Source organism: Dipodomys merriami, unplaced genomic scaffold (assembly GCF_024711535.1).
Source record: "Dipodomys merriami isolate MVZ:Mamm:240054 unplaced genomic scaffold, mDipMer1.0.p SCAF_188, whole genome shotgun sequence".
NCBI classification, from domain to species: Eukaryota; Metazoa; Chordata; class Mammalia; order Rodentia; family Heteromyidae; genus Dipodomys; species Dipodomys merriami.
Genome location: NW_027203248.1, coordinates 1,094,408 through 1,113,129, shown reverse-complemented (window position 1 = coordinate 1,113,129; position 18,722 = coordinate 1,094,408). Strand labels below are relative to the sequence as shown.

General features: G+C 46.7%; 1 protein-coding gene across 1 annotated transcript; it reads right to left on the bottom strand.

Annotated features, from left to right (window-relative positions):
- Nucleotides 1-4,820: 4,820 nt before the first annotated feature.
- On the bottom strand, nt 4,821-18,401 carry Rgcc (regulator of cell cycle). The gene is made up of 5 exons (XM_070026691.1): nt 18,213-18,401; nt 17,115-17,300; nt 9,007-9,117; nt 6,837-6,899; nt 4,821-5,202 (listed from the first exon to the last, which is right to left on the bottom strand). The coding sequence occupies exons 1-5, from the start codon at nt 18,259-18,261 to the stop codon at nt 5,195-5,197; spliced, it is 417 nt and encodes a 138-aa protein (XP_069882792.1). The 5' UTR covers nt 18,262-18,401; the 3' UTR covers nt 4,821-5,194.
- Nucleotides 18,402-18,722: the final 321 nt, after the last annotated feature.

Here is an 18,722-nt window from a genome sequence, read left to right as displayed (position 1 = left end):
CTTTTTGTCTTTAAAAATGTCCATCGTTGGGGCTGGGAAGGTGGCTCAGTGGTAGAGCACTTGCCTTGCATGCCTGGGGCCCTGGGTTCGATTCCTCAGCATCACATAAAGAAAAAAGCCGGAAGTGGCACTGTGGCTCAAGTGGTAGAGCACTAGCCTTGAGCTGAAGAGCTGAGGGAGAGCACCCAGGCCCAGAGTTCAGGCCCCACGACCGGACCCAAAAAAAAAAAAAAAAAAATGTCCATCGTTGACTACAGCACGCATAAATCCCTTTGCAATGTTCCACCATTCCCCAATAAATACCAGTATTCTTTGAAGAATCTCTCTCTGATTGCTTTTTAAGTTTTAAGTTGACAATGTCCTTCCCTCCAAGCCTCCTCACCTCCCAGTCGAGACACTGTGGAACTCACCCAATTTCCCAAATTCCTCTCTAGCGGCCCATGTTAGCCCAGGAAATTTCCTCACACTTACACTGCCTTAAGCAAGGGCAGGCCCTCACTGGAATCCCCCTGGGAATGGCTGGTGCCTGCTACGCCCTTCCACCCAGGGCTTCCAGGGCCTCCTTCCAGTCTCACCCTCCAGACACCTGTGCCAAGTGAGGGGGTTACATGCTGGTTCTGCCCCTCCCAAACCTGTTCTTGGCTGGGTGGGGGCTTCCTTTGGCTCAGGCTCCATTGCCAAGCCCTGACTCTTCTGGTTCTAGAACAGTCTTTGGCACTGGGCCTAGGACAGCAGGGTCACACACCTCGGAGGAGCATGTGGGAATGGACCCTTCCCATGTGATGCACAAAACTCAACATGAACATAATCCAGTTCCGTAAGGTTGGCAGGCAAAGTCAGGCCTGCGGGAGAGAGCAAGCCCAGTCTCAGAGACCTATGCTGCCACACTGTCACCATTGTAGCAGGCTAGAGTCTCATGGCCCAACCTTCTCCTCCATGTCTTCCAGATTAGGGCCCATATTTTGTCTCCTGCTCCTTATACTTCATAATTCTCTCTCTCTCTCTCTCTCTCTCTCTCTCTCTCTCTCTCTCTCTCTCTCTCACACACACACACACACACACACACACACACACACACAGAGTATGCTAGCACAAGGTTCTGTTTCCAGTGGGGCTGAGATGTTGCTGACTTTGGAGTCTCTGAGTGCCAGGAAGAAGTAGCGATACTGTGATTTAGAATCAAGGCTGCCTCTTTGTCCACCACCACCATGAGGGCCATTCCTTTTGTCCGCAAAACTCTCACAATCTTCCAAGGCTCCCTGTTCTCTTCATAAACTCTAAATCGCTTGAGAAGGGACTGTTTTGCACCTCAGCACCCATGGAAGTTCTAGATGAGTTTCTCATATTCCGTGGTAGGATGGGAAGGAAGCCCTGGAGAAGAGGAAACAGTAAAGTGCTATGTATGGAGGGTGACACAAAGGAGACAAGCCGGGAAAGCAGCCCACTGACACTGTGCATGCCTAGCCTGCCCAGGCTGTGGAAGAGATGAGAAGTTTCACTCATTCATTCAAAGGATAAGGGCCATGTTTACCTGAACCTGACGCCATGGTGGTGACCTGGGTCACACGGCTATAACACCCCAGAAGGAAGGCTTCTGCTCCTGTACAAGAGGAACAATCTGAGATTCAATTGCAGGAAGCTAGGGAGACATTATCCAAAAGGTCAAACTAGTGAACATCTCATTGTAAACCAAGATGAGTAGCACTAAGAAATACTCTACAAGAACATAGCACCAATGAGCTAACTCAGCCTAGGGGGCTGGGAGGGCTTTCTAAAGAAGTGATATTTTAGTTAATCCCAAAGAAGTAGAACTAACTAGAAAAACAAGGCAGAAAGGACAATCCAGGCAGAGAACAGCTTGAGCAAAGACCCTCCTAATACTACCATTGTAGATAGACGTCATCCTTAACCTTCAGTAAACCTTGAACTTGAAGGAAAATGTTCCCTTCTAAAAATGTACTTCCTTTTCCTTTCCCCTTCCATTTACTCTACATTTAATAACCAGCCACCAAAGAGAAGGTAAGCCATGCAGGAGAAAGCCTTAAAAAAACAACACTTGCAGACAGCAGCTATGACAGCCATTTCCTGTTTGGTGTCTCTTACCACAAACATTCTTAGCCAAATAAATTAACACAGGGAAACATTTTGGACATGGGTGTGGAAGAAACACATACCAAGAGTGCCAGAAAATTCCTGTGTGTGTGTGTGTGTGTGTGTGTGTTTTAAAGAGAAGAGCTTCAAGTTTGAGGTGGGAGTCAGACCCAAGGACTAGACATCCTGTGCTTTTCCTGAATCTGAAGCCCAGAGGGGAAGAGACCCAGTCAGTGGTAGGGCTGGAGAGTGACGTTTGTTGTCTGGCCCTTTGTCCACTGTTTACCCTGCTTTGCTCTGTCTGGTCCCATCAGATTAGATCCTACCTTATTCCATCACCCACACAACAATAGTATCGGAGGGCCCTCTGCAACCACAATAGAGGAAGCTTAATTTTTGCTTTGTGTACAAGAGCCCAAAGTCTCCTTGTGAGGAAACAAGGGTGGCTTTTCATATTCTGTGTTTTTTTGCTTTTCATATTCTGTATTTGATTTTTCTCTAAGTGGGTCATCTCCTACCTAGCCAAGGTACAGGCTCAGGCCACCATGACCAGGTATTGACTGAGATGGGATTGCACTAACTTCTCTGCTTGATAATGAAGAAGCTGAGTGGCTGATGGGTAGACAAGCTTTCCCAGTCACACAGCGACTACCTCTCCTCCGTGTGGCCTTCTCATACTTGAAAGCAGTATAGCCCTCCTCTGTCACGATCACCAGGGAAGAAGAAGGTATCCATTGGTCCCGCTGCCCCATTGAGAGACTGGCTGGTGTATGTATACCGGGGCTGGTACTAGAGTTTCTTACACATGAGGAGTGTATGTGGTATTTCTGTTTTGTTTTGTTTGCTTTGGCTGTTCTTTCTAGAAGTTACTGCAGAGAATTCCCATTCAAAAAACACCAAGTTTGCCTACATAATATCCAGTCTTGTTCTAGGGTAGGAGTTCGGGACTTTTATATACAAACTCCACCTATCAGAACCTGCTAGCTCTACTGAATCTGCCTGGACACAGGTATCAATGACAGCACCACCACACTTTCCTTTGTGCCCAGATCGTATAAAACACACCATCGTGTTTGGTACCTTTTTAGTGGTTTTCATGATGACACCTTCATACACGTGTATAACGTATTTTGATCATATTTACTTCGCACTAGCCTCTCGTGTCCCCTCTACTCCCTCCCACTTGTTCTTCCCCAATAGTCCCCCTTTCACTTTCATGTTTGTCTAATCTCGATTCCACATGAGAGAAAACAGGCCACATATGTCTGAGTTTTAACATGATAATCTCCAGTTCCCACTCATTTTCCTGGAAATGACACAGGTGTCTTTTTTTTTTTTTTTTTTGGTTGCAGGGCTTGAACTCAGGGCCTGGGCGCTGTCCCTGAGCCTCTTTGTGCTCAAGGCTAGTGCTCTACAACTTGAGGCACAGCACCACTTCTGGTTTCTGAGTGGTTAATTGGAGATAAGAGTCTCACAGGGACTTTTCTGCCTGGGCTGGCTTCAAACCATGATCCTCAAATCTTACTGTCTTTCTTTATGGCTTAATAAAATTCCACTATGTATATAGATCTCATTTTCTTTTTTTTTTTTTTTTTTTTTTTTTTTTGGTCCGGTTGTGGGGCCTGAACTCTGGGCCTGAGCACTGTCCCTCAGCTCTTCAGCTCAAGGCCAGTGCTCTACCACTTGAGCCACAGCGCCACTTCCGGCTTTTTTCTTTTTGCTTATGTGGTGCTGAGGAATCGAACCCAGGGCCTCAGGCATGCAAGGCAAGCGCTCTACCACTGAGCCAACTTCCCAGCCCTCATTTTCTTTTTTTTTTTTTTTTAATTTAATTTTATTTTATTTGAGAACATACTGTACAGAGGTGCTACAATTACATGGGCAGGATAATGCATACATTTCTTACCAAGCATTGCAGCCTCCTCCTTTGTTTACCCTTCACCTCCCTTCCCCGCCTCCCCCCTCCCCCCAACCAATTATACCCCCCTCCCCCCACCCAATTATACCCCCCTTCCCCCCCCACACCGACATTGTACAGCTGGTTTTGACATGACATTTTGTACTTCTCATTGTTGCAACAGGTCCACCTGAATCCCTAAACGACTTGTTTGTCCCCATCTCCTCCACAAGATCTCATTTTCTTTATTCATTCATCAGTCTATGCACCTAGGTTGATTCCATAGCTCAGCTGTTGAAAATAGTAAAACATCATCATTTTTAAGTTCACTTTCCTTGTTGTCTAAGTCCTGAATTTGGAACACAACTGCTATTTCCCTTAATTCAAAGAAAAGAGTCCATGGCTCCTGCAAAGATGCCAAGATATGATTAGGGACATGGAAAAAAACAAAAACAAAAAAAAAAATACCTTACTTCCAGAAATGGAAATATAGCTCAAGTGGCAGAGTGCCAGACTTGAGCAAAAATGCCAAGTGAGAGTTCAAGTCCCTGAGTTCAAGCCCCAGTAGCAGCATACAAAAAAAAACCAAACCTCACTTAGATTAAAATGAATCCTCAAGTTCAGATTTTCCATAGGCCATTCGTCAGCATTCCCCTCAAAATCATAGAGAAGGAAGCTCACAGGAGATGATCTTCCCACACCCAGTGCAAGAACCTCCTTGCTAGGAGCCCTGAGGCCTGTTACTCCACCTTGAATATTACTCAACTGAAAGCCAATGGGAGAAATAACAAAACAGAAACATACAAACAAACAAGGAGTCTTACAAAGCACAGACACCAGTCCAAATTTTATTTGCATACAAAAATATATTATAATGAGGACAGCATATTACTATACATATTACTATGTATAATTAATTACAAATATTTCCATAGAAGCACTTTAAATTACAAGAGAGCTATTTTTTAAGAGAAAAATATAACATTAGCATAGATCATCTGCTCTAATATGCTGCAATCAGGTAAACAAAGTTTCACTGTCTAAGTTGCCAAGAGACAGGCCCAAGGGCTTGGTGGCAAGGTGAGCCTGAGAATGGCCTGGCAGCAGGGGAGGCTCCTCTCCATCTCCTCTGGCAGCAGATTCTAGTAGGTGAATTTGCCAGGCCCTTGGAGCTTTCTGGAGCTTCATCTGAAGTTGCTCCCTGTTTTACATACCTGCAAAGAGGAGAAAGGGGAGGTTAGCCACTCCCAGAAGTTCACAATCCCTGCCCTTAACCACATCACACAGCCTCAGCTGTACATCAAAGCTCCCCGCTCCCCCACGCACTGTGTGTCCATCTATTAACTCTAACAACTGGCCTGCAATTCCATGAAGTAGGCAGGCTTGTTACATGGCACTAATACAAATCACGCTGCAATTATAATTAACTCTGTCAAAACAGGCCTAGGTCTTCTGTTGTGACCTGGTGCAGCTTTGGAAAAGGGGCAATAAAATCTTCAAGTAAGTAGAAAGGACACAAAGGCATTCTACCTTAAGAAGTCTCTCTCTGAGAGACTCTTCTTAAGAAGAGGAGGGTTTTTTTTCTTTTGATTTCACTATGTAGCCCTAGCTAGACTCAAACTTGGAATCCTTCTGCCCCAGCCTTCCAAGGGCTGGAACTACAGAGAGCCACCTACCACCATGACATGCAAGAACACAGTTATTTTTAAATAAACATATGTATATGAGCAGGCAAGTGCATGTGCTGGTACTGGGGCTTGAACTCAGGGTCTGGATTTTGTCCCTTAGCTTTTTTACTCAAGGTTGGCACTCTACCACTAGGGCCACAGCTCTCCTTCTGGCCTTTTTCTAGTTTATTGGAGATAAGACTCTAATAGACTTTCCTGTCCTAACTTGCTTCAAACCACATTTTTCAGATCTCAGCCCCTTGAGTAGCTAGGATTACAGGCATGAGACTTTATTTTTAAGGGATCTAACTTTTGATTTTTACCTAGCCATTTAGAAAGAGATAGCCTAGAATACATCGTATAGAAAATTAACACTTCCACTAAAAAGTTAAGAGATAGGACAGAATTCTGCAAAGCCCACTCTGTGATTCAACAGGACCCACCATCAGTAGAGTTTCTGAAACCTCTATCTCAGGGGGTCTCAGTTGGTCTGCCTGGCTCTTGCAATCATATTCTTTGGGAGTACAGTATACAGTTAGATTGTGTGCAGTCTTCCCTTTCACCTCTATTGCAATTATGCCAGTATTGGGGCTTGAGCCCAGGGCTACTCACTCTCGCTTAGCTTTTTCCACTTATGACTGGTGATCTACCACTTGAACTATACCTCCTATTCCTTACTGCAACTATGACCTCATGTCTTCAGTTCCCAACATTTGGGACCACACAGAATGGATTATTAGTTCAATTCCCTAGTGGGAAGCAAGTATTGCCCACTTAATCTTGGTTTCTGGGTGATAAGCTTCTCTTTTTGGCATTCAATTCTAAACTGGACCCTGGGCTAGAGTGCTCTGGCCTGAAGGTCAGTTGGCTCACTTCAGCTCTGAGAAATCTGGCATCTCCACTGCAAAGCACCAATCCTGCTCATTCTGCGTTTGCCACACAGAACACCATTGTTTTCTGGTGACCTGTTCTCACAGTTGGGAAAGGAGCAACGTGTACTTCAATGCAAGCTTATCCTCTGAACTTCTTTCTGAGCCACCAGGGTCCTGTTTCTAAATGCAAAGCAGCCTTATGATGTAACTTCCTGCCTCACACAAGCTAAGACACATTATAGCACTTTATCAGTGGTGTTGTTCGGTTTTCTGTAGGATTTTTTTTTTTAATACCAGGCATATACTCACTTGCTAATGCTCTGTCAAGGTCAGCAATAAAGTCCTCTAGCTCCTTTGTGTCTCCTAATTTGGCTGTAAAAGAGGAGAGAGAGTTCAGTTTCCATATTAAAGACTGTTGATGCCCACTGAGTTTTCTAGGATTATGTAATTTCCAGGGTTATGGGATGGATTGTTTCCATTCTATATCTGTCATCTTCAGAGACTTTATTGAACTGTGTTCTGTGCCAGACATCATTTATAGTCAACTCAGACCCTCAGTGATTCTTTCCCACTTATCACTGCCCATCCATAACTCCCCAAACTTTCTTGACCTCATCCTAACATGAAAACACTGTCTGAAAAGTTGGAGAAGGGGAAGGAGAAGGAAGGAGATATTTAAAAGATTTGATTTTTTGATTGGGTAGGATGTGAGTTCTCTGTTAAAACATTCAGAAAGTATGGCACTGTGTGGAATAGAATCTGAGTTCTATTTATTCTAGTGTGTGTGCAGTGTGTGTGTGTGTGTGTGTGTGTGTGTGTGTCTGTCTGTCTGTCTGTCTGTCTGTCTGTCTGTCTGTCTGCCTGCCTGCCTGCCTGCCTGCCTGCCTGTCTGTTGGTACAGGGACTTGAAGTCAGGGCCTAGGTACTTTTTCTTAGCTATTTTTCCTTCAAGCCTGGAGCTCTACCACTTGATCTACAGCTCCACTTCTGGCTTTTTGCTAGTTAATTGGACTTAAGAGTCTCATGGACTTTCCTGACTAGGCTGGCTTTGAACCTCAATCCTCAGACCTCAACCTCCTAAGTAGCTAGGATTATAGGCATGAGTGACTGGCACCCAGCAAAATCTAGGTTCTAACTCCTGCCACCCTTACCTTCTTGTGATGAGTTGTACTTGTGCCTTGGCCCAGGGCAAGGCTATGACCCTCAAGTCCCTCCATCATGAATGAATGAATTATTCCCGCTCCATATCAAAGTGGAACAGAGAAGGTGATGTAAGACTGTTGGTTCCCAGCCAGCCTTGTCCTATCTAGGTGTCAGCACAGGCAGTGCTAGGTTTTGTTCTCTCTATAGCCTCAGATATACTTTCCTGCATATTTTACTTTCTTTGGTAGAGTTCATCATTCCTGCGTTCCTTGAAATGCATGGCTGAATATTTTTATTCTTCCCTCTTTCTTGCCTTGATGGCTACAAATGGTGCATTGTTCTTAGCCTTTCAAGTCAATTTGCCAACTGGGGGCTTTTTCTTTTAAACCTTCTTCTTTAATTCCTACCCTCCAGAGGATCAGGTAGCAAATGCGGGCACTACTAAAGCCACTTTGTAGACGACTATCCTGAATTGCACAGATCCATTACAGGCAGAGGGCTGGACCCTGGCCATATCCCTATGGCTGCCAATGGTGCTGTGCTGCGAAGGGAATTTAAAAATTTCTCTTTAAAAAAAGAAAGGAGTTCTGTCTTAAAGCCAGATGGAGAAAAGTGATGGAATCTTCGTGTTTCTTTTTAAGGTTATTTTATTTCTATTGTATTTTGTAGTTTTGGCATATATAACTTTCAGGGTGGGGAGGGATCTTTTTGGTTTTGAAAGAATGATTGTCAAATCTAATGAGACATTCAGCTCTCTAGCTGGTGACCCTCTTCTAGTTCCAAGAAGGAACAGCTCCTGCATCTTTAAAAACTTCTTAAGCCATTAATATCCACAGAGGAGACTGGCTAGAGCTGCTATTTTGAATCATATTAGATCACTGCTTCTTTCATCAGGACGACCCCACTTAATTGCTACATTAGTCACATGGAAACATTAGTTAGTGCAATTTTAAAAACTCTTCCTTTCTTCAAAGGATAACTGCAGTTTAAAATTTTCAAGCCAACTAGTTTTAGGAGAGACTTTGAGAAGCACTATCACTTAGCAGTCTTGTTGTTACCACATGGGAGAAAACAGTAAAGCAAGCATGTGCAAATTTGTCTTGAATTTTCCTCATGAATTCAGATTTTCAGACACCCCTCCCCGCAAATTATTTGATTTTTTTCCCCCACACTTAACAAAATCCTGAGACATAACAAATTCCACTTCACACTCTACTGTCCCTCCCCACTTGCATATCTGGGAAAGCTTAGTTCAGGAGAAGAGGAAGTGGGGAATGGAGAAAAGGAAGAGAATAAAGAAGCAGGAAAACTCAGTCCAACTAGCAAGCTAGCTTACCCTTTCGAGGAGGAGTGGTCATGGGGGAGCGTAGAGCTGGAGTGGAATCTGTTGGAGAATTCAGTTTTTCATCACTGAAGCTGAAACTGCTCCTATAAAGTGAATCTGCACCTTTCAGGAAGAAACATACTCATTAGAGACAGTGTCCAGCACACAGTACATTCATCTCTCTTTGAACTAGTGATAACTAGCAGTTTATCACCAAAAGAAGCAGAAGTTGCAAATTGATAGTGAAGAAGATAGATAATTTCTAGATTTTAGATTTATTTCCCCCAAAGGATCTGAGACAGGCAGGTGTGCATGTATCCCTGTGGGCATGTGTCTCCAGTCATGAACTTCCTTAAAACAGTCACTTCCAAAAAAAAAATGGCTGGAAATGTGGCTTGGTGGTAAAGTGCTTGCCTAGCGTGCATAAGGTCCTGGGTTCAATTCCTCAGTACCACATAAAAATAATAATAAATTAGATTAAAACACACACACACACACACACACACACACACACACACACACACACACACACACACACACACACACACACACACACACACAAAACCAGACCTCAAAAGCCTCCACCATGGCCAACCCAATGCTTGGACGCTGGTGGAGGGTAGTTGGTTTGAGATGTTAGCTATACAAACTTGTCCCTCATAAAAAATGTTCCACTGCCCTCTGAGCCCCCCCAAAATACAACATAAAGTTAGTCCTGCCACTTAATTATCCTCTGCTCATGAGAATCTTCCTCACAGAGATCCCCAAGTTCCTACATTATTGGGACAAGCTAGAACCAAAGACAAAGCTTTCTGCTCCTGGTGGTGCATAGTAGCACAGACATGCATAGATTCTCTAGATCCTTCTAGTCTCATACCCCCAAAACACAAAGTAACAGCAAGGCAAGGTCACAGAAACAGTGCTAGGCTATAAAAGGCCCAGAAGCAGCTCAGCTTCTATTTCGATGTCCTCAAGTGCCCTTGAACAAGAGATTATCTCCAAGCCTCAGTTTACCCAGTAATAAACTAGAAAGGTGGGCCAAATGATTCTTAAATTGCTAACAGCTCTGAAGTTTAGAGACTTGCGTGCGTGTGTGCCTGCATGTATGCGTGCACATGCATGTGTGTATGTGTTGGTACTGGAGCTTAAACCAAGGGCCTGAGTGCTGTCCTTTAGCTTTTCAGAGGCTGGCATGCAACCACTTGAACCACACTCCACTTCTGGCCTTTTTTGCTAGTTAATGGGAGTTAAGAATCTCACAAACTTTCTTGCCTAGGTTGGCTTCAAACCATGATTCTCATATTTGTTTCCTGAGTAATTAGGATTATAGGCTTGAGCCACTCATTAATTTTTTAACTTACAGGCATGAGCTACCAGTGCTGAGGTGCTAAGATTTTGAGATTCTATTTCCCCCAGACTTACTGAGGAGGAGGAAGCCAACTCACACCTGGCTAGCTGGGGGCTGGTGACATAGAAAAGGCAGCACTCAAAGGGTTCAAAGGCAGAGCAGGCAGCGGAAGCAGGATGTGGCCACGGAGCTTGCCTTCCTGGTTAAAACAGAATACAAAGCCAGCCAGGCTGTGGCAGAGAGGGGCTCTGGAAAAGAGCTTAGATGAGCAATGTCACCTGGCCCAACCTCCTTTCCTCCGTGGGGTTCTTGAACTTGAACTTAATTCCCTCCTGCTCAAGGGGAGGCAAAAAACATCCTGCTTTTGTTCCCCTAGCTCAAAATTAACTTGCCTCAGTTATAAATATATATACCGGTATAAAAAGAAATCAAAGTTCTAGAAAGAGGTTTCTGGTCTTGAGAGAATTACCTCATAACTATAAGGCTATTCGAAGCACCTCACCGGACCCCCTTTCTCCCTGCCTCACCTGACCAAATGGCCAGAGCTACTTTATTGTCTTCCTTCTTCTTGGCCATCTACTTTTCCAAACATGCCTAAGAGATCCTCATAACCAATCCTTACCACCTTTCTTCCCTCAAGAGACCCATCCTAAATCACCTAAAAGGACAATTAGTTTCAGGGTTTTTGGATGATGAACATCTGCTAATCTGACACCTATATATTTTTTTCCAAATGCATTCCCCAGAGTGCTGGTGCTATGGAATAAGAACTGCGCCATCATCAAAGGGGTAGACACCTGCCTCACCCTTGATGATTCCCACATCTGACCTTCCCAAGAAGCTTGTGAAAAAGCAATGGGTCTGGCGCTGTCTCCCAAGCACACTTGACACGGGACACTTTTGTGTGTGTGTGTGTGTGTGTGTGTGTGTGTGTGTGTGTGACCCTTAGTACTTCTCAGGACACTGGCACTCTGAAACCTGACTTTGGTGTGGAGGCTGAGCCCACCTCTTAAGGATACCTTGGGAGGAACATTACTGTTCATCACTGAACAGTCACCAGGGGAAACAATGTGAATGTAGCCTATAACCAAGGGGAGGAGATCGGTTAAATTTTAGGGGCAAGAAAATTACAGAAGAGTCCCAGGGAGTCAGTTCACCGGACAGAAGGAAGAAACATGAGGTCCTGGGCAACCTATTGTCTGCTCTGAAAGGCATCCAAGAGCATCACCTCCATTCCCTGCCTAGAACTGTAACTGGAAGGCTGTCTGGCTCAGAGCTCAGGGCTCCTTTCTGGTCTCTATCACCCAGAACAGCTGGCACTTAGTAGCTACTTTCTTCATGACTCTTCAAGTAGCCACACCTCATTCTTCCCTGCATGCACAGCAGGTTTTTTCCATGATTTTAGAGTTTATTTCTGTAATTTTACATAACACTCATGCTTCAGGGTAGGGCAAAGAAAGTCTCCCAACTTGCTCACCTTCAAGGCAAGTAGACCAAACACTACAGAGTACTCAAAGAAGGAACAACCCAACACGGAAAAGGCTATTGCCAAAGAGAATGGCAGGAAGAAAGGTATCCGGTAAGGATACAGAAGTTCCAGGCAACTCAGATGGCTGAGGGAAATGGTGGAGAGGAGCTACAGTCTTGGAAAATGGCCCTGGCTTGTGTTGGTAGCCTTCAGAACCTGTTCTATCTTCTAAGTGCATTTTCCACAAACTCAGGAAACAGTGATACAATTTTACTTTCACTTGACTGATAAAGTCAGTGGCAAGTCAAACTATTAAAATGATTAGAAGCTGCCTGTTATTGCTAATGAACTCATGTTACTTACACAATGGGGAGGAAAGAAAAAAACACTTGTTATACATCTATTTATACAAACCCACACACATAGGCTCCATCAGCATAGTGTGTGCTCACTCCTTTCTCCCCCTACATACTATGCACATGCATGCACGCGCGCGTGCACAACCACACACACACATGCACACACACATGCACACACATACTAGCTCACTGCCACACACCACCATTCCACTCTTTCCATGTCTTTATACAGCCTAGGCCAACTCCAAGTTCTGGACATCATGGGACAATGAGCTCCCTGTACTCCTGACCAAACCTGCCCTATTCACTTGCACCCTGTGTTAATAGCCTACACAGGTAATTCACGAAGCAAAAAAAAAAAAAAGAGAGAGAGAGAGAGAATAACCCTCAAACACCCCAAAACCAGACCACAGGAGAGAGGCTAGGAGAAAGACAATAATAACCTAGCAGCCCCATGTGTAACCATGCCTGTGGTTACCTTTGATTCTCAAAGGTCCCAACAAAATGAACATCAGAAAACTCAGGAGAGAAAGGTTATCATCAAGAATAGAAGCAAGATCCAAGCCCTGGCGTCCTGCACTTTTTTTCAGATAGCAGCAAAATTCTTAAGTTTCTCTTCAAAGGAACCCACCCAAGAACAAGCCCCAAACACAAAGTACTACAAACTCTAAAATTCCTTTCTATGGACTCTTATTAAAAACTGATATCAGGGGCTGGGAAGGTGGCTCAGTGGTAGAGCGCTTGCCTTGCATGCATAAGGCCCTGGGTTCGATTCCTCAGCACCACATAAGCAAAAAGAAAAAAGCCAGAAGTGGTGCTGTGGCTCAAGTGGTAGAGCGCTAGCCTTGAGCTGAAGAGCTGAGGGACAGCGCCCAGGCCCAGAGTTCAGGCCCCACGACCGGCCCCCCAAAAAAGTTAAAAAAACAAACAAACAAACTGATATCAAAGAGAATCTCATACTAGGTGGATTACAATGTAAGGCCTGATTTTCTGCTCTTTTCATCCCCCTAGACCTCTTTCCTTGACAAATGACATCCAGTAAGTCTTATCAAATGAAAGCAATGTGTTGCTGGCTGATAGTATACTCATGTATTAGTGCCCCACCTGTGTGTCAGGTGCTGCTATTAATAGAGGTACAAGGAACTGAAAGCAGACAATTTGGGGCTATGTCAAGCCTTAAAGCATCTACATCAGTCATCTCTGAAGCTTCATCTCGAAGCATCCTAAGTCCCCATTGGAAGCATCCTCTCCAGGTCCACACGGTATTCTGAAGCCAGACCCTCAAATCATGGGGCCATTTTCTAAGACACCATCAAACAAAACAATAGTCTGTTAAATCTTCTTCCTTTTGTTATACTGACAGAACTTGAAGAACTTCTAGTGGGGAAAAAGGCCCACTTGAAAGTTAGGTATGTTTTCTGAGTTTGAGGGTTGGGAGGAAGGTAATTTAGGGTTCATACTGACATGTATTACTCCAGAGGAAAGTAAAGCCACAGACTGAACCTTGCCCAGAGCTCCTGTAAATATAGAACAATCTAACCCGTTTCCAGCAAGCAAACTATAGTAATTAACTGAGAAAAAGAAAGCTCTGGATCTGTTTCCCTTTTCCCATGGGGAATGGCAGAGATGAGGGGAGATTTCTTCTTCCACAAATCTGAATTCTAACCATCTCACTAAAGAAGGACCTGATAAAGAAAAGCTCCTTCTAGGACTGCCCTGTTCTTCTAGACACTGTGCCAGGCATCTGAGTAAGATCTGTCACTCACTTGCAATGCTAACACATACCAGGGCATCCTGAAGACTCCTCCTTCGCCTATCCTGTCGGGCTTGAACAAGTTCAAGTTTTAGTCTTAGTGGCTCCTAACCCACCTCAGCCACCATATGCTCCCTATCATTCTAATCGCAAGGGTCCATGGGGCTCCCTCTCCTAGGACCACATCAGAAAAGTCTAGGCAAAAATGTTTTAAGACTTGCTCCATGTTAAAGAAGCAAGTTCCTCCATCTCTGAAGTATCTAGAATAGCCTCAAACGCACATTAGGTCTCACACTTTTACTATAAAGTAGTCAAGCACTTCCCCCCTCAAAGGAAGAATATATGTGAAACCCCCAAACATCAGAGGCATGAGTTCATTCTATTCTTTAAACCTTAAATGAATATTACAACCTTATATAAAAGCCACAATAGATCAGGGTGCCAGTGGCTCATGCCTATAATCCTAGCTACTCAGGAAGCTGAGATCTGAGGATCAAGGTTCAAAACTAGCCCAGGGAGAAAAGTTCATGAGATGCATATCTTCAATTAATCATCAAAAAGCCAGAAGTAGAGCTGTGGCTCAAGTGATAGAAAGCACTACCTTGAGTAAAAATGCTAGGGACAGCATCCAGGCCAGAAAAAAAAGGGGAGGGGGGAGCGGGGCAACAAGCATAGATTAACATACTGGCTGACATATGGAATACAATGAGCAAAATTTCCATTAAATACTTTGGGAAATTATTCTGTATTCTCATAATTTTGAAAATTATATGTGCAAGTCCATCCCAAATATCTCCCCTAAACTGTTTCTATGCTTCTAGTGCATTCTCTTTGAGACCCCCTGCAAACCTGAAATTCCTCCCAGTGGAACTTGCCATCAGCCATGCATGGGTGTGGTTGGGCCATACTCTAGCGGAATGAAGCTGTGGCTTAGAAAGGAGCTATTCTTTGCCTTTGAGCATCAGTGACAAAATGTTCCAGCCTGCTTTCCACGGGGGAGAGAATGTGTATTTGATGAATAACTTGCTCCATGCCCTAGCAGGAGGAGATATATTTTAATTTTAGCCACAGTTATTGAGACAATTTTTAAGTGCCCCAATTTGGGCTTGAACTCAGGCCCTGGGCACCATTCCTCTGCTTTTTTTGTGTAAAGTTGATGCTCTACCACTTGTGCCACAGCTCTACTTTCAGCTTTTTATTGGAGTTGAGTCTCATGGACTTTCCTGCCTAAGTTGGCTTCAAACTACAATCTTCACATCTCAACCTCAGCTAGAATTACAGGTATGAGCCACTAGTGCCCAGCAGATATTTCAAAAAAAATTAAGACTTCTCTTCAACAACAAAAATGAGCAGTCAGGTCACTAGCAAGAAACGCCAAAAGCTCTAAGTAGAAATTTTACTTTCATCCATTCCCTTTCCATTACCTCAAAAGTGACAGCCTGATCTAACCCTGGGGTGGAGCTGCCAAGGACACTCAAACTGGAACTCAAGTTTCTGACTCAAATCCTAACCAGGGTGGCGGGTAGCGGGTGGCGAGACCCTATATCCTCTGTCAAGTTCACATCTCACACTGCATCTCTGCCCAGCAACTAGGAAAAGCTCCAGATTGCAAAACAAGAGAATCACAGGAAAAGACACTGCTTTTACTCCCAGAATTAGAGCAGCAAAGGTTGTGATGTTCATGCTTATAAAGGCTCAAGAATAAGTAGGCAATCTTAAAATTCACTTTGAAAATAGTCACTAAAGCCAGACATAGTGGCATAGGCCTGGAATCCTAGCACTTTGGAGGCTCAAGTTTGAAGCCAGGCTGGGCTGCATGAGTTCTAAGTTACGAGTCTGAGGTACATTGCAAGATCCTGTCTCAAAAACACAAAGCAAAACAAAAACCTCAGTAAAATTAAAAAGCTACCATACTTATTGTTAACACCTAAACTCATATCCAATAATCATCCAGGATATTTGAGATCATGAATAAAACATGAATGCTCCCTCTCTCTACAAGGTTGTTTGTTTAGGACAAAGTGGGGTAGGGAGAGTTGGTGAAAATAGTCCATTGTAAAAAGATCACCAGAGCCAGGTCCTCCCTGAGAGAGGCTCACACCTGTAATCCTAGGAGGCTGAGATCTGAGGATCAAAGTTCCAATCCAGATACATCTTGAACCAGCAATAAGCTGGAAGTAGGTATTTGTCTCAGCAATGTCCTTGCTGAGACTCTTTCAAAACTGTATCCAGTGGGGCAAGAAAGTGTGGATCTCTCAGCTGAACCAAAGCATAAGAAGTTATTTCAAAAATTCCAAGAACAGCAACTTATGAAATCTTTTCTGGTTTCACAAATATTTCAGTACCACACTCCTTTGTCCCCACACTGCCACCTCCCCCCTCCAGCTCCATTCCTGTGCCACTTGCTCCACATACTCTTAAAAAGTTATAGCTGAGAGGCCAGGCGCCAGTGGCTTGTTTACACTTGTAATCCTAGCTACTCGGAAGGTTGAGATCTGAGGATCATGGTTCAAAGCCAACCTGGACTGGCTTGCCTCCAAGTAACCAGCAAAAAGTTGAAAGTAAAGTTATGACTCAAGTGATAGAGCATCAGCCTTGAGTGAAAAAGTTCAGTGACAGTGTCCAAGTCCTGAATTCAAGCCCCAGTACAGGCACAAAAAGGAGGAAGAGAAGAGAGAGGAGAAGGAAAAGGAGGGAGGGGGGAAGGAGGAAGGGAGAGGAGGAGAAGAGAGGGGGAGGGGAAGAAGGAGAGGAGGAAGAGGGGAAGGAGGAGGACGGGGAGGAGGAGGAGAGGGGGGAGGGGAAGAAGGAGAAGGAGAGGAGGAGGAGGAGGAGGAGGAGGAGGAGGAGGAGGAGGAGGAGGAGGAGGAGGAGGAGGAGGAGGAGGAGGAGGAGGAGACGAAGTTGTTACAGCTGAGAGAGGAGAGAAGAGAGAGGGTAGAGTGCAGAAAGACCTGCAGGTGACAGGTAAACCACCCATCCCCTGACAGCCACCTAGATTCGGTCCTGGGCCCTGATCACTGCTGGCTTCAGTCCCAGAGACCCCATTCTCCCTGCGTCCTGGAGAGGACGTGAAGCTTTAGATCTGATCCCAGGCCTGGATTTACAGAGGAAGTAAACTGAGGCCCAGAGCAATGAGGGGCGAGGGCGGGGGAGGGGGGACAGGGGCCGTCCTAGGAGGCCCTCGCTTACTCTCGGAGTCGCTGAAGCCGCTGCTGTCGCTGACGCTGGCGCTGCTGCGCCGCTTCATGCGCTCCAGGTGCTCCTCGTAGTGGAAGTGGCGCTCGTGGAAGGGCGATGCGAAGTCGGCCAGCACCGCGTCGAACTCGCACAGGGCGTCGGTCAGGTCTGCGGCGGCCGCGGAGTCCAAGGCTGGGGCTGGGGGAAAGGACCGTGGCTCAGTCGCTGGGCGCGCGGGGTGGGGGGAGGGAAGATGTCACCTCTACCTGACGCCAGGAGGGCCCGCCATCGCCCCAGGGAGTAATCAGTGTCAGCCTCGCAGCTATTTCTTTAGTCCTCTTCAAGAGGACCGCCTCTTATCCAGCCCACTGCGCAGACAAGAAACTGAGGCCCGGGAGCTGAAGTCGAAAGGCCGGAGGCCATCCAATTACCTGTGCGCAGCTGGGTACTTGCCCCTCTGCTGGGTACTGGTCCCCTCTGCTGGGTACTGGTCCCCTCTGCTGGGTACTCTCCCCTCTGCTGGGTACTGGTCCCCTCTGCTGGGTACTGGTCCCCTCTGCTAGGTACTTGCCCCTCTGCTGGGTACTGGTCCCCTCTGCTGGATACTGGTCCCCTCTGCTGGGTACTCTCCCCTCTGCTGGGTACTTGCCCCTCTGCTGGTTACTGGTCCCCTTTGCTGGGTACTTGCCCCTCTGCTGGGTACTGGTCCCCTCTGCTGGGTACTTGCCCCTCTGCTGGGTACTGGTCCCCTCTGCTGGGTACTCTCCCCTCTGCTTGTGTCCTCCATGGGTACTCGCTCACCGGGGGCGCCCCGCACGCTTGGCGGCAGTGGGGAGACTGAGTCAGAATGCACCCGGTTAAGGGCCGCGCGCTCAGCTCCCTAACCCGGCGTGGGGCGCCAGGCTGCTCGCGCCCCTCCCGGGCAGACGTGCGGGGGGACGCGGCGTGTGTATGTGGGGAGGGTAAAGGGAGCGACCCCCGCACGACCCTCTTCTCGCGTCCGCCATCGGGGGACGCCGTGGCTGGGAACATGTGCCGTGACGTGTGCACAATAAATACATAAAGGGAGAGGGGAGAGAAATACGCGGGGACCCTGAGTCCGGCGCTCACCTGCGGCCGCGGCGGCGGCCGGGCTGCCCTGCGTGGCTGGCGGCTTCATGGGGCTGCTTGGGGTGGGCGCGGCGCGCGTGGCCCGGTGCTGCGATCCTGCGCCCCAGGCGCCGGCCGGGTGCGTGTGGTGCCTCTACCTCCCTCGGAGGCCGGGGTTGCTGCCGGGTGCTCCCCGCCTGGTCCCTCTCCTCCCCGCCGCCCGCCGGTCCCGCCGTCTTATAGCTGTGGGCGGGGCGGGGTGGGGCGGGGCGGGGCGGGGCGGGCGGGCGCCCGGGTCTGTCCCCACCGACCTCGGGGCCGCCCCTGGCCCCGCCCTCCTCGCCACGCGCCCGCCCGCCCGTCCGTCCGGGGAACCGCAGTGACGAATCGTCTCCGGAGCCCAGGTTACGGCCCCAAATATTTACCCGCCGCTTCCCCACGCACCCTGACAACCCGACCCACGGAAGCGGCCCGTCACCGAAGTGCCCAACTTGACTCTGCGGCTGGAGCGCCTCCCCGCCCCGCGGCTTC